General features: G+C 40.3%; 1 protein-coding gene across 1 annotated transcript; it reads right to left on the reverse strand.

Moving 5' to 3' along the window:
• On the reverse strand, positions 1 to 924 carry LOC113906015 (olfactory receptor 1013-like). The gene has a single exon (XM_027564041.1). It carries the CDS (start codon positions 922 to 924, stop codon positions 1 to 3), a length of 924 nt encoding a protein of 307 aa, XP_027419842.1.
• Positions 925 to 16541: the final 15617 nt, after the last annotated feature.

Below are 16541 nucleotides of genomic sequence, written 5' to 3' on the forward strand. Positions count from 1 at the left end.
TTATGTGAACCTGGAGAGTTTTTTCAGAGCAGCTTTAACATCTTTATTCCTCAGACTGTAGATCATGGGGTTCAACATGGGGAACACCACGGTGTAAAATGTAGACACCATCTTGTCCCTCTCAAGGGAATAGCTGGAACTTGGACGGGAGTAGATGTAGAGAATGGAGCCATAGTATAAGGTGACAGAGATCAGGTGGGAGGAACAGGTGGAAAAGGCTTTGAGGCGGCCCTGGGTGGAGCGAATTCGCAAGATGGCAGCAATGATGAAGGCGTAGGAAGCCAGGATGAGCACAGTGGGCGTGATGACGTTGGAGGCCAGGAGGAAGTACAGCACATCCTGGTACGTCTCTTTTACATCACAAGCCAAGTTCACGAGAGGGGGGACATCACAGAAAAAGTCATCAATAATGTTACCACCACAAAAATTCAATGTGAATGTGTTGCTGGTGAGTATTATTGCATTGACAAAACCCCCAGTATAGGAATATATAACCAAACAGATACAGAGTCTCCTCGACATGACCTGAGCATAGAGCAGGGGACTGGAAATGGCCGCATAGCGGTCATAAGCCATGGCAGCCAGCAGGTAGCACTCGCTGTAGGCCAGCCCCGCCGAGAAGAAGAACTGGACTGCACAGCCAGTGAAGGAGATGCTTTTGTCTTCAGAAATGCAGGTCACTAGGATCTTTGGGGTGTACACAGAGGAGTACCAGACATCCAGAAAAGACAGATTCCCAATGAGAAAATACATGGGTGTGTGCAGTCGAGAGTCATTACAGATCAACGCTATGAGGGTGGTATTTCCTACCAGGGTCATGGAGTACACACCAAGGAACACCACAAACAGGACCAGCTGCATCTTGGGGTCTGTTGTGAATCCCACAAGGATGAACTCAGTCACCATATGATTGTTCTTCTCCATGGTTTAAAGAGACCTCACCTGCAAATGAAGGAATTAAGAGTTTAATTACCTCAACCCATACCAAAGGAAAACATTCTTTTATACAAATCTATGAAATATAGTCAAGACTATGGTTATTAAGGTAAGGAAGAGCTGAACAGGAATCTTGGTGTATTTGGGAAGATGAGGGAAGCTTTCTGAGCCTCAACATATTTATTTCAACAATGTGACTTGACTACTAGAAAGTCTTAATGCTATTTGGGTCTTACTCATTTATTAGGAAAATATTTCTTGAGTGCTTGGGGCTGTCTGGGCATTAGGATACAGCAGTGAAGCTAACGGCACTGACCATTATTCTGTGGAGGCTTTATTTAGAAAAGAGAGATACATAGGTGATGCAGGGATAAAGAATCCACCTGCCAATGACGGAGCTGCTGGAGATGCAGGTTTGATCGAGTCAAGAAGATACCCTGGAGGAGGAAATGCTAACCCACTCCAGTACTCTTGCTTGGAAAATCCCGTGGACAGAGGGGCATGGTGGACTACAGTCCACGGGGTCACAAAGAGTCAGACACGACTTAGTGACTGAGCATGTACATGCTATCAGATCAGATCAGATCAGATCAGTCGCTCAGTCCTGTCCGACTCTTTGCAACCCCATGAATTGCAGCACGCCAGGCCTCCCTGTCCATCACCAACTCCCGGAGTTCACTCAGACTCACATCCATCGAGTCAGCGATGCCATCCAGCCATCTCATCCTCTGTTGTCCCCTTCTCCTCCTGCCCCAAATCCCTCCCAGCATCAGAATCTTTTTCAATGAGTCAACTCTTCGCATGAGGTGGCCAAAGTACTGGAGTTTCAGCTTTAGCATCATTCCTTCCAAAGAAATCCCAGGGCTGATCTCCTTCAGAATGGACTGGTTGGATCTCCTTGTAGTCCAAGGGACTCTCAAGAGTCTTCTCCAACACCACAGTTCAAAAGCATCAATTCTTCAGCGCTTAGCATTCTTCACAATCCAACTTTCACATCCATACATGACCACAGGAAAAACCATAGCCTTGACTAGATGAACCTTTGTTGGCCAAGTAATGTCTCTGCTTTTGAATATGCTATCTAGGTTGGTCATAACTTTCCTTCCAAGAAGTAAGCGTCTTTTAATTTCATGGCTGCAATCACCATCTGTAGTGATTTTGGAGCCCAGAAAAATAAAGTCTGACACTGTTTCCACTGTTTCCCCATCTATTTCCCAAGAAGTGGTGGGACCGGATGCCATGATCTTCGTTTTCTGAATGTTGAATTTTAAGCCAACTCTTTCACTCTCCACTTTCACTTTCATCAAAGGCTTTTGAGTTCCTCTTCATTTTCTGCCATAAGGGTGGTGTCATCTGCATATCTGAGGTTATTGATATTTCTCCCGGCAATCTTGATTCCAGTTTGTGTTTCTTCCAGTTCAGCGTTTCTCATGATGTACTCTGCATAGAAGTTAAATAAACAGGGTGACAATATACAGCCTTGATGTACTCCTTTTCCTATTTGGAACCAGTCTGTTGTTCCATGTCCAGTTCTAACTGTTGCTTCCTGACCTGCATACAAATTTCTCAAGAGGCAGATCAGGTGGTCTGGTATTCCCATCTCTTTGAGAATTTTCCAAATTTTATTGTGATCCACATAGTCAATAAAGCAGAAATAGATGTTTTTCTGGAACTCTTTTGCTTTTTCTATGATCCAGCGGATGCTGGCAATTTGGTCTCTGGTTCCTCTGCCTTTTCTAAAACCAGCTTGAACATCAGGAAGTTCACGGTTCACATATTGCTGAAGCCTGGCTTGGAGAATTTTGAGCATTACTTTACTAGCGTGTGAGATGAGTGCAATTGTGCGGTAGTTTGAGCATTCTTTGGCATTGCCTTTCTTTGGAATTGGAATGAAAAGTGACCTTTTCCAGTCCTGTGGCCACTGCTGAGTTTTCCAACTTTGCTGGCATATTGAGTGCAGCACTTTCATAGGATCATCTTTCAGGATTTGGAATAGTTCAACTGGAATTCCATCACTTCCACTAGCTTTGTTCATAGTGATGCTTTCTAAGGCCCACTTGACTTCACATTCCAGGATGTCTGGCTCTAGATCAGTTATCACACCATTGTGATTATCTGGGTCGTGAAGATCTTTTTTGTACAGTTCTTCTGTGTATTCCCGCCATCTCTTCTTAATATCTTCTGCTTCTGTTAGGTCCATACCATTTCTGTCCTTTATCGAGCCCATCTTTGCATGAAATGTTCCTTTGGTATCTCTGATTTTCTTGAAGAGATCCCTAGTCTTTCCCATTCTGTTGTTTTCCTCTATTTCTTTGCATTGATCGCTGAAGAAGGCTTTCTTATCTCTTCTTGCTATTCTTTGGAACTCTGCATTCAGATGTTTATACCTTACCTTTTCTCCTTTGCTTTTCACTTCTCTTCTTTCACAGCTATTTGTAAGGCCTCCCCAGACAGCCATTTTACAAGGAAACAAATAAGAAATTTTTTCATTTAATGATAGATGATATTAAAAAGAACAAACTGAATGATTTTGTGAAGAGGAACTGGGAAAGGAGCTAATTTAATTTTTGCCCTGAGAGAGAGAGAGAGAGAAAAATCTGTTTTATATTTCCCAGCTACAAACGAACAAGTTGTTCAAAGCTCATAAGACATGGTAAAGTCCCCATGGCTTAGGAGATAGTGACATATGAAGGGTGGTAGGTATTGCCACCCCCAGATATGCCACTTTGACAGAAGAATTATTTCATTAGCATTTAAAAAACAGCAGAAACCTAAGGGAGACTCTGATATCCCCTTCTCTTATGAAAGCAGGAGATAAAACTCACGTGAGAACTGCATTCTCAATACCTGTGTTGTGTGCTGAGTTATGTCTGACTCTTTACGACCCCATGGGCTGTAGCCCACCAGTCTCCCCTGTCTATGGGTTTCTCCAGGCAATAATACTGGAGCAGGTTGCCATTTCCTACTCCAGAAGATCTTCCTGACCCAGGGATAGAACTCATGTCTCTTGCATCTCCTGCATTGGCAGGCAGATTCTTCACCACTAACGCCACCTGGGAAGTCCAATACCCCAACAAAAAAGAAATATTCCTATGATCATTATTATACACAGGAGTTTGAGATCAAAAGAATTATATAGAAAGAGACCTTATTGAAATAATTTTTCCTTTATTATCCATGTTGTAGTATATATCATTATTTTATTTTACATTGTTTTTTTCACATTCCTTGTCAGTTTTTGGTAATATTGATTGCTCTTTTTTGTCTCTAATAATGAGAAATGCTACTTTCTCTTGTGAACTCTGAGCAGGTTCAGAAACTTCAATAGGAGGATGGAGAGATATTTGAAAAGAGGCCCTCTTACTAGCACATATATGTCTTAGGATGTAAATGACCTTAGGATTGGTTGGAGGAATAAGTAAAATTTTCCATCTAATTCTAATATCTCAGTTAGATAACTTACCTAAAATTCTCAGCCACACCACCACCTCAACAGAATTCAAATCTGAGTGTTCCAGAATCCTCTATACTAGTTTCTGAATCCCCAGGATGATAGATTCTGCAGTCCCTTAGGTTTTCATGGTCATGGGAAATGACTAACAAGACAATTAAATAAAATTGTGTGTTGACGAATTGGGCACTATTCAATGATGAAAAAAAGTTTTTAAGACTACAATTCTCAGCTGAAATGTAATCAGTCAGAATTTTCATTCTCATTCTCTCCAGTTGTATAGAAGCCAAAATAAGCATGTGTGACACTTATTAAGTAAGTGTACTATATATTCATATTTGTATATTTGGATATTGAAACACATATGTTCAATGATACTGATATCTTTATTATCTGTTGAATACCTTTCCTTTGTTCTTCCCAATCCATTCTCCATTCTTTTAAGCTCATCTTCTTTCCAAAATGCTCAGCTCCATAAACTGTATCCGTGAGTTCCTTTGCTCTCTGTTTACTTAATGGGTTTAGCCAATGGCTATAAATAGCAGGACAGGAAGTGAGGTCAGAGTGGTTTTCTCTTCCCTATTTCTTGCAAAGATGCCACAGCTGGCTTCATCCCTGAACCTAGACCATGGAACCTGCCAGGTGACCCATTTCCCAGCATTCCTTTCAACTCATAAGCTGTTCTTTGTCTTGCTCCTTCAGGAATAGAGGAGATAATTGCTCTCAGAAGTTACAAGTTCTAAAGTTATTAAAATTGTTTGGTATGCAATAGAAATTATAAGTGTAGTGTGGTAAATTGACATTTGTTGAAAATTAAACCTGGAGTGTTCAACCAAACAGAAAAAAAAAAAAAAAAAAAGAATCCAAGAAGCCAAAAAGCCATATCTTAATGGGTAACTCTGAGAGACAAGATGGAAGCAATTTTCCAATGTCACAAACTCTAGATCTTAACCAAGTATTCTGTTGTTCACACATTCATGGCAGTGTCTCATGGATCAGGGATTCTAATGGAATGAAGTAGATGGGAAAATAGCCACAGTAATATTTCATTTTTACTTGGATAAAAATCAGCACAAAATGTTCCAGTAGGCAAATACCATCTCATGTAATTCTCTGACCTAAGCTAGTTTACAGCCACTGAAACCTGAGACTTGTGGAGAAGCATGGAGCCTTTGATAAAGGATCTTGACATTTAGCCAACATATATTCTATACATATTCCTCCAAGCCTTCTTGTAGATGGCCAGAAACCACTTATGAGAATAATCATACCCTGGGCAAAGGTAAGTACCCAGCTCTTCTGTGGGTTATTGGATTTTGACTCTGAGTTAATACTAACCCTAAGTGACAGAAAAACACCCAAGGTACACTCTTGCCACTGGGTCTAATGAAATAATTTAAATATAGCTTTGATCTACTTTCTTCTTTCATCGGGTCTGAGACTAGATATACAGGTGATCATTATTTACCCATACTCAGAAATCATACTGGGTATCAGTTCAGTTCAATTCAGTCGCTCAGTCGTGTCCGACTCTTTGCGACCCCATGAATCGCAGCACACCAGGCCTCCCTGTCCATCACCAACTCCCGGACATACAGAATAAAACAGAATCCTAATTTTAGTTTCCTGTCCCTGGTCTCTGGACACAGTGTTATAATTATTGGAATTTTCAAATGGATGTCTGTGAAGTTACTCCCCCAATACATTTTCTGCTCAGACAGTAAACAGAAAACCATATTGCATCACTGGAGAGAAGTGCAAAGTTTAGTGTTTTTATAGAGACTTGAAAGATGCAATGGTGAAGATCCCAATTTATCACCGTTAACTCCTCTGTCTGAGGGGAAAAGAATTGAAGATCTTCTAAGTGGAGATCATGAATGAACAACTTTTACAGGTAGAGAAGTTGAAGAAAGGATGCAGAACTAATAAAATTTGTTTTGAGAAGTAAAATTGAGGAAGTCAGTTTGGAATAAAAATAGATTTATATACCTCTTGAAACAGTACAGTTGAACAACATCACACTAGCATTCAGTGGTTGTAGACTTTGAGGAATACCCAATGCATTGTGAGGTCATTAAATTTGCTAGAGAGGCTGAGAGATTGTCACATTTCATTGAATCTTCAAAGTCATAGACTAATCAGAAACTGAAACTCCACTACTTTGGCCACCTGATGCTAAGAACTGACTCAATTGAAAAGACCCTGATGCTGGGAAAGATTGAAGGTGGGAGGAGAAGGGAACGACAGAGGATGAGATGGTTGGATGGCATCACTGACTCAATGGACATGAGTTTGAGTAAACTCTGGGAGTTAGTGATGGACAGGGAGGCCTGGCATGCTGCAGTCCATGGGGTGGCAGAGTCGGACATGACTGAGTGACTGAACTGAATCAGAAGATATCCTAAACCCCTTATGCTCACACATATGCACAGAACTCTAGCCACACATACATAAACTGGAGGCTTCACGAATGAGGTGGATGAAGTGACCTTCCTCCTGAGTATTAGTCAGCCTCCTTCCCCCCACACCAGACTTCATGTTCACAGGGCCCTTGTACAAAATGGCCATAGCAGTTTAAATGAGCTCAACATGACCATCTTCTCACTAAGGCTAATTTGGTTAATATTGTTGTGAGTTGTCAAAACACACAGAGGGGCCTGGCAGATGGTTATGGCCATAGAGCCACAAAGAGTTGGACATGACTGAAGTGAGTTAGCATGCATGCATGAGGTGTCAACAAGGCAAAAAGAAAAATAAAAATTTCTGGTAAACCACTGGGTAACAGGATGGTTAGATCAGACAGCTTCCTAAGAGTTGAAAAGGTAATGACTTTCCTCTCATGAGTTATCACATACTAGGGGAATTATTTGCCTTATATTTCTTACTGGCTTTTTCTTGTCATGACCTATCAGTTCAGTTCAGTTTAGTCGCTCAGTCGTGTCTGACTCTTTGCGACCCCATGAATCACAGCACTCCAGGCCTCCCTGTCCATCACCAACTCCCGGAGTTCACTCAGACTCACGTCCATTGTGTCAGTGATGCCATCCAGCCATCTCATCCTCTGTCGTCCCCTTCTCCTCCTGCCCCCAATCCCTCCCAGCATCAGAGTCTTTTCCAATGAGTCAACTCTTCACATGAGGTGGCCAAAATACTGGAGTTTCAGCTTTAGCATCATTCTTTCCAAAGAAATCCCAGGGCTGATCTCCTTCAGAATACACTGGTTGGATATCCTTGTAGTCCAAGGGACTCTCAGGAGTCTTCTCCAACACCACAGTTCAAAATAATCAATTCTTCTGCACTCAGCTTTCTTCACAGTCCAACTCTCACATCCATACATGACCACAGGAAAAACCATAGCCTTGACTAGATGGACCTTTGTTGGCAAAGTAATGTCTCTGCTTTTCAATATGCTATCTAGGTTGGTCATAACTTTCCTTCCAAGGAGTAAGCGTCTTTTAATTTCATGGCTCCTGTGGTTAGAATGCCCTTATTCAGATATCTTTGTAAGAAACACCCTACCTTATTACAGTGTCAATTGCTGGTACTATCACCCCTTTTCAGGTGTTCCCTGATCAAAGTACTGTAATCCACTTCCTTGACATTTTTTGATATCATTTTTATACTCTATTATTCTCCTTAGAGCTGTTCGTTATCTAATATTATATACATATAATTGGGGCTTCCCTGATGGCTAAGATGGTGAAGAATCTGCCTGCAATGTTGGAGACCTAGGTTTGATCCCTTGGTTGGGAAGATCCCCTGGAGAAGGGAATAACAACCTGCTCCACTATTCTTGCCTGGGAAGTCTCTTGGACAGATGACCTGGTGGGCTATAGTCCATGGGGTCACAGCATGAGACACAACTGAGCAACACACACACACTTATACATTTTATTAGGTTAACTTTTTCTCTTTTCCTCCATTAGAATATATTCCTTCCTGTATGCTTTAAATGGAAAACACATAGAGTTCCATGTTTATCTCATCTTAATTCATAAGCTTATTAGGAGGTTTTATGGGTTGCTTATTTTACATGAAACACAATACAAATTTAGAACTATATTGTGGCTGGGGAAAATGTTTGAAAGCTTGGATCCATGACTACTAAAAGTGGTTTCTATTTCTTTGGGGAAAAAAATTGAAAATCCCTGGACTCAATATTCTCTATTTTGTTCTCTGGTTCTCAAGATGATATTAAAATTTTATTATCTATAAAGTGATAGTTAATTTTGAATGCTTTACTCTGAGTCAAGTACTGTGCTTATTGTTCCACAGCATTTTAAAATTTATTTCTGCCACATCAATTACACATATGTTTAAAAATTATTCCAGAGACTTGGTACTTAACCACTGAGTCACCTCCTTTCATACCTGATACTAGGCTAAGAGTTCCTTGCAGGATTCATGGGTCCCTGTCCTTTTGGTTATAACACCTGAACTCAACACCAGTAAGATAATGCTGAGAGAATCAGATGCTGTCAGCAGGAGTACCTCATGCATGTGGTTTCAGATAAATACTTCTAAGTGGTGTGTCCAAGTCATTTTTGGCAAAGTCCTATGTCTCTTATAGTTTCAGCCACATTGACTGTGAGTACAGAAACACTATACTCACCTCACCCAGGTCCAGGTCACTTACCTATAACTCACAGTCACAGCCAACAAAAGACCACATGATGGATCCAGATAAGTTATACTTGCTCAGGGTCCCCTGTGCATATGATTCTTGAAGTACCTCAGGACTTAATTGCCTTTGAAAGGCAATTAACCAAAAAGTCTGTCAATTTCTGTAGAGGTGAAAAAAATGGAATATTTTCTGCCATTTCAGTAAACAAAGGATGTCACAGTAACTGGCAATTGCAGCCACCAGGATGGTTAACTGTTGAGCCCTGAGGGAACTCAGGAAAGAAAAGAATACCTGCCATCCAGCAGCCATGAGACTGCAGTCACTCCCTATGGTGAACTCTGAAGAAACTTAGGATGTGAAAATACATAATACTGGCTCCAGATAGCTGAGGCACATATCAAAGGCAGATTTCCAAGAGCCCAGACTCTTGCATCTTCCCATACATAGAAAAGTGCTTAATTCTTTAACTTGAGATATCTGGTTTTCTTTCATTTACAATGATTTTTATTTTTTTTATTTTAATTTTATTTTAAACTTCACATAGAACACTTTCTAACACCATACACAAAAATAAACTCAAAATGGATTAAAGATCTAAACATAAGACCAGGAACTATAAAACTCCTAGAGGAGAACATAGGCAAAACACTCTCTGACATACAATGATTTTTAGATGCTCAGACTACCTGCCCTTTGTTGCAAAATCACTACATACCCTATCTCCTCCCCTTTCCTTTTGGAGGAATTTCTCAGAGCCCTCTGAAAGGTTATCTCTTGGACCGTGCTGTGCTTAGTTGCTCAGTCATGTCTAACTCTCTGCAGCCCCATGAACTGTAGACTGCCAGGCTTCTCTTTATATGGGAATTCTCCAGGCAAGAATACTGGAGTGGGTTGCCATCCCTCCAAGACCTTCCTTTAGGGGATCTCCCCAACCCAGGAATGGAACCCAGGGCTCCCACACTGCAGGTGGATTCTTTACTCTCTGAGCCACCAGGGAAGTCCAAGAATACTGCAGTGGGTAGCCTATCCCTTCTCCAGCAGATCTTCTGGACCCAGGAATTGAATTGGGGTCTTCTGCATTACAGGTGGATTCTTTACCAGCTGAGCTACCAAGGAAACCCCTAATCTATAAGTAGCATTGGAAATAGTTTCTCAGTCTTTCCTGCTTGAAACAGTCTCTTCATCAGATTTCTAGGTCATCAAACTTGCATGGATTTTATTCTCCTTCTGAAGCTACATGATCTTAGTGTTATTGCCCCCAGGTTGGAATTTTGGAGAACCCCAGAATCAACCCTCAAATCTCTTCTCTTTTCCTCAAATCTTTTTGCTTTCTCTCTTCTCTTTTCACAATCACTCTCTGGTAGACCATACAGTCTAATGACTGTAAATACTCTCCATAGTCTTATTTATCTATCTACTTACCTACGTTTTATCTCCTGACCATTTTTCTTCCCTGAAGTTCAGACTCATGGATCCAAGTGCCTACTTAACATCTCTTATAGGATGTCTATTGGGAAGCTTAGGGAAAAGTGTCTTCCTAACAATCCTTCCTAAGCCTACTTTCTCTCAATCTTCTTCACTGCAGTAAAGGCATTATCTTAATTTAGGGAAAATTATCAGACATTTTTTACTCCTTTTTGTTTTTTACACTGTAGCTAATTGGCAACATCTTCATTCCACCTTCAAAATATATCCAGAACTTAACCAACTGCTCCCAGTTTCAGTGATTCCACCGTACACGAGCCCACTCTCATTTCACGTTTGTATTATTGCAGTTTCCTAATGGCTTCCCTGCCTCCTCCCTACTTCTGTCCTTACCTCACGTGAGTGTCTCAACAAGGAAGCCAGAGTGATCCTCTTAAAATACCAAATAGATTATGTTACTTTTCATCTTCACACACTCCAACGACTTCAGAACTTCTCCAGAGTAAAGGTCCAAATCTTTGTGAAGATGTGCAAAACTTATGACGTTTCTGCTCTGGCTCTGCTGTCCTCCCTTTCACTGCTCACTCCAGCTCTGCCACCCTCTTTTCAGTTCCCACATAAACTGATTCACTCAGAGCCTTGGTACTTATTCATTCCTGTGGTTAGAATGCCCTTCCCCAAGTATCTTTACAGAGAAGATATTTCCCTGTCTTTTTTCAGGTGTCCATTGCCACCAATATCACCTGTTTTCACCTGATCACTGAACTCATTCTGCTTCCTGATATTCTTATAGCCCTTTTCTTTTGTATGATTATCACTAGGACTGCTTATTTTCTAATATTACATATATCCCATTAGTTTAACTTATTCTCTTTTCCTTTTATTATTAATAAAGCATAATCTTTCACATCTGCTTTTGATGGAAAATGTATGTCAGTTCAATTGTTATTTTATTTTAATTTGTAATTTTAACATGAAAGTTCTGTGGGATGTTTTTTTCTAACTGAATACAAAAATATATATACCAAAAACATTTGGTGGCTGGGCAAAATCTTTGAAATCATGGATTCATGAAAACTAGATGTGGTTTCCTATGAGAAAGTGTTGAACAATCCTGGACCACACTTTAACATTCCTATATTCCATTCCTTTATATTCTATGATTCTCATATTATTCCAGAAGTTTGTCATATATAAAAATATTAGATAAGTATTTTGAATACTTTCAGTTCAGTTCAGTTCAGTCACCCAGTTGTGTCTCTTTGTGACCCCAGGAACTGCAGCACACCAGGCCTCCCTGTCCACTACCAACTTCCAGAGTCCACACAAACCATCTCCATCGAGTCAGTGATGCCATCCAGCCATCTCATCCTCTATCGTCCCCTTCTCCTCCTGCCCTCAATCTTTCCCAGCATCAGGTCTTTTCAAATGAGTCAGCTCTTCGCATCAGGTGGCCAAAGTATTGGAGTCTCAGCTTCAGCATCAGTCCTTCCGATGAACACCCAAGACTGATCTCCTTTAGGATGGACTGGTTGGATCTCCTTGCAGTCCAAGGGACTCTCAAGAGTCTTCTCCAACACCACAGTTCAAAAACACCTCTGACTCAAATGCTTTGCTAGGTGTTTCACATGAATTGTTCTATTTATTCCCACAACATCTATCATAGGTATGTTTAAAGATTAATAGCTGTGATTTTATAGATGACCAAATCAAGGTTTTATAAGCATGTAGTAATTTCAGAGTTAATAAATAATTGTGCTGTCTTCCTCCAGAGAGCTGGAACTTAACCTCTAAGCCACTTCCTTTAATACCTGATACTAGGTTAAGAGCTGCTTATGCATTCCATGGGTCCCTCTCTTTTTAGTTATAAGACCTTAACTCAAACACAATAGAATAATGCCAAGAGATTCAGAGGCTATCCAGGTGAGTACTTCATACCATTGGCATCAGATGAACGCTTCCAAGTAGCTTCCAAATCACCTTCTGGCAGAGTCCTGTGTCTCTTCACTGGCAGCCAATACTGATTATGAGTATAGAGATATTCCACTCACCTCACCCAGGACCATGACACTTGCCTGTAGCTCTCACAGTCACAGCCAACAGGACCATAACATGGGTCCAGATAAATTATACTTGCTCAAGTTTCCCAGTGTATTTAACCTGTTAAGTACTTCATGGGTTCATAGCTTTGAAAGTCTCTAAACAGCAATTTATCAAAAAGTGTGTTGACTTTATTTAGGAGAATCTGAGGTGGTATACTGACCTGTAATGTAATGATTTCTCATCTGTAATTCTCCATTTCTTACAATTGTGGGGAGAGTTAATAGAGATAATGCATTGAAGTGATGAGAATGGTTGGGATCCAATATGAAGTATTGATTAGTTGATGTTACGTTAGTTATTAATGTCATATAATTGTTAAGTGGTAGAATTACTATTAAGCAAAAGAACAAAGGTGCTAAAATTGGTGGTGAAATATTCCTTTTCCTTTGCTCTTTTCCAACCTTTGCTCTTTTCCTCTGCTAGTCAAGCACATTCTCCTTTACCCCAGAGCTCTTTTGATGAGTTAAAATTGCCTATCATGGTGCCTCAACCCATCTTCTGGTGATTGCAGTTCTCTGTCTTATGCTCCAACTATGGATTTTTGGGGGTCACTGATACCTCTGTGGATCTTCTCAATTGAAAACACCAATACAGCATATTAACACATATATATGGAATTTAGAAAGATGGTAATGACAACCCTGTATGCGAGACAGCAAAAGAGACATATATGTATAGAACAGTCTTTTGGATTATGTGGGGTGGGGGGGGTGATTTGGGAGAATGGCATTAAAACATGTATAATATCATATAAGAAATGAATTGTCAGTCCAGGTTTGATGCAGGATACAGGAAGCTTGGGGCTGATGCACTGGGATGACCCAGAGGGATGGTATAGGGAGGGAGGTGGGAGGGGGGTTCAGAATGGGGAACACGTGTACACCCATGGCGGATGCATGTTGATGTATCAAAAACCAACACAATATTGTGAAGTATAAAATAAATAAATTAATTAAAAAAAAAAGAAAATGCTCAAATTCACAGTATAAACACACACACAAACAACTTAGTGCACACATTTTCACTGTGTTTCCCTTTAAGCTTAAACACAGTTACCTTCCCATGGGTAAATATTTTACTTTAAAAAAATAAATCTTTTCCAGCAATCTCACCCAGAGCTTATGACAACCTGAGAGGAATGATCAGCTATTGTCTAACATTCTTTTTAAATGTGCATTTTGTCCTTGTGTCCCCTGGGACAAAAACAAATTAAAAAAATTAAACTTTTTGTGATTTATTTCGAGCCTGAGCATAGATGGCTTTTTTTTAGTCTTCTGTCCCCTAGGGCTCTTGGAATAGCTACAAACGTATTCCAGTGTAAATGATTCTCAACTGCTTTTTTGTTGTTGCATTTTTGTGTCAATTATATCATTTTATTTACCTTCCCTTCCTTTAATATAAATTGTCCTTTGTCACCACAAATAGTAGGGAAGTCATGTCTCCCACTTTTACTCTTGGCAGTTTCAGAGACTGCCATAGGACAATGATGAGGTATAAGAAATACTGGTTTATAGTTCCCATTGTAACAATATAAATGGCTACTGAGTTATACAAATTAAACAGTATTTCTATGCCAGGAGTAAATCTGCATCACACAACATACAAACATCTGTAGTGTGACCTTATCCAGAATTCAGAATCATTGATAACAGCGGATCCCAAGGGAATTCTTCTTGGTTTTGTAGTTTGGGGGAAAGGCAAGCTAGGAGGTTAATCATAACTATGCATTGACTAAGTCAGGTCAGTCTTATTAAATAAGACTCAGAAAGGTTTTGTTTAAAGACTGTGATTCCCCAGGGATAGACATATTCAACCATAATTTTCTGTTACCTCTGTATTGAGTTTTGCTGTATCGAAATGTATATATATATAGAGAGAGATTATATCTACTATGTACCTTTGAATATTAATATACAGATAGGTATCTATATGTATGTGGGGTGCTCAGATAGCTTCCACTTCTCCTTCTGGATGGTCTACCATTGTTTGCCACCCTGCTTTCTGCTCCAGGAGATGAACCTACATGAACTAAGTCAGTTAACTTTTCAATGAGGGGAGGAAATACAAATAAAAGACTGGGTTCAGAATACCTATTTCTGTTACCAACTCAGGTTCAAATGCTCATCATTCAAAGGCAATGATCAAGGGGCAAATGCTGGTAAAAAGGAAAGGTGCTTTTTTAATATAAATTTATTTATTTTAATTGGAGGTTAATTACTTTACAATATTGTATTGGTTTTGCCATACATCAACATGAATCCTCCACAGGTATACACATGTTCGCCATCCTGAATCCCACTCCCTCCTCCCTCCCCGTACCATCCCTCTGGGTCGTCCCAGTGCACCAGCCCCAAGCAACCAGTCCAGGTTCGATGCATGATACTGGAAAGGTGCTTTTTTCAGAAAAGCCAGCTACCTGGGGAGAAGGTGAACTCTTGTCTGAAGACCAATTCCCAAGATCCTGCTCAGCCATGACAATTTGTAAAGGGAAAGTGGAGAAATAATCTCGGTTAATCATTAAAGTAAGAGGTTAGATTCTTCATCATTTTTCCATTGTGTATAGACTGCTGACTTCTCCTGACCTTCCTCTGGATGCTGTTTTGCCTATGTGGTCCACCTGTAGTTGGATGCCATCCTGCCCGTGTGGCAAATTTGCTGACAAGAAGAGGGGTGGGAGTGGGTAGAAAGTCAATCATTCTTCAACTACATAACTCTTCATTCTTATTCTTTCTAATCCAGGAAAGAAATCAACAGGTCAGGCAAGCCATCATGTGCATTCAGTAAAGCAAAAATCAGGAGTTAGGTTACATGTTGCCTAGTAATCTCATCTTTTAACATTGGGTGTAGCCCTAGAGTCAGACCATTTAACTGGATCTCTGGGATTAGTTTGCTGACATAGTTAAAAAATGTGCAGATATGCCACTTGCCAGAGAAAGGGGACACTGGTGAGCCCTAGCATGTAGTAGTGTCATAATAGTTTAAATTATCACCAGTGATGGCATAGCATGAAATGCAGTCAGAGAACAAAGCACTGAAAATTCAATTGGTTGTAGCATTCATCATGACCATGATAATATTGGTTGTAAAATTCATGGGGCCTTTTAAATTGAAAACTATGATTATTCTACTGGGAACATGAAAGAGCATTTGGAATGCCCCAGCGGTAGTTTTGAAGGAGTTTCCCAACTGCTTTAGTCCTTTAGGAAAGTTCAGGTTGAGGCTTAAGCCAGGGCCTGATTGTAAGAACTGCAAAAAAGAACTATTAATTAAATGCTAGGGGTTTTATCGCAAGCTTCCCTAGTAGCTCAGACAGTAAAGTGTCTGATTACAATGAGGGAGACTCAGGTTTGATCCCTGGTTCAGGAAGATCCCCTGGAGAAGGAAATGGCAACCCACTCCAGTACTCTTGCCTGGAAAATCCCATGGACTGAGGAGCCTGGTAGGCTACAGTCCATGGGGTCGCAAAGAGTCGGACACAACTGAGCGACTTCACTTCACTTCACTTCATATGAAATGATGGAGAGAATAATTGAGACCATAAAGTAATGGGATAGGGGCATTGGGCAGACAAGAACAGAGGTAAAAACAAAATCGCTTGCTTTAAGAGGCAATCCCTAACTTCCCCTATCTGAAAGAATCAGCTTTCCCCTGGACAAAAATCTTTCAGTGACTGCACTTAGGGACTTATGAGCTCGTGTAATTCTCCTCAACACTTAACCTGACCACTCCACATCATCTTTACAGCAAAAGTTAAATATCACTTGCCCAGATGATGAAATAAAGAACTTGCTCTTAGGGGAAATGCACACTACAAAAGTTATGGGTTCTCACTAATCTGTATTGGCAAGAGTCTGGAAAGCATGTAAGGAACTGGCTTATAAAAGTGGTAAACCAAGGAGAATGATCTATAAGGATTAATCAAGCCCAAGTTATCAGCACGTGTGCACCCTTATAGGATTCAAGAATTCACTGTTTCCTCAAGAAACTTAAGAATTTATATTA

The sequence above is a fragment of the Bos indicus x Bos taurus genome, chromosome 15 (genome assembly GCF_003369695.1).
Source record: "Bos indicus x Bos taurus breed Angus x Brahman F1 hybrid chromosome 15, Bos_hybrid_MaternalHap_v2.0, whole genome shotgun sequence".
NCBI classification, from domain to species: Eukaryota; Metazoa; Chordata; class Mammalia; order Artiodactyla; family Bovidae; genus Bos; species Bos indicus x Bos taurus.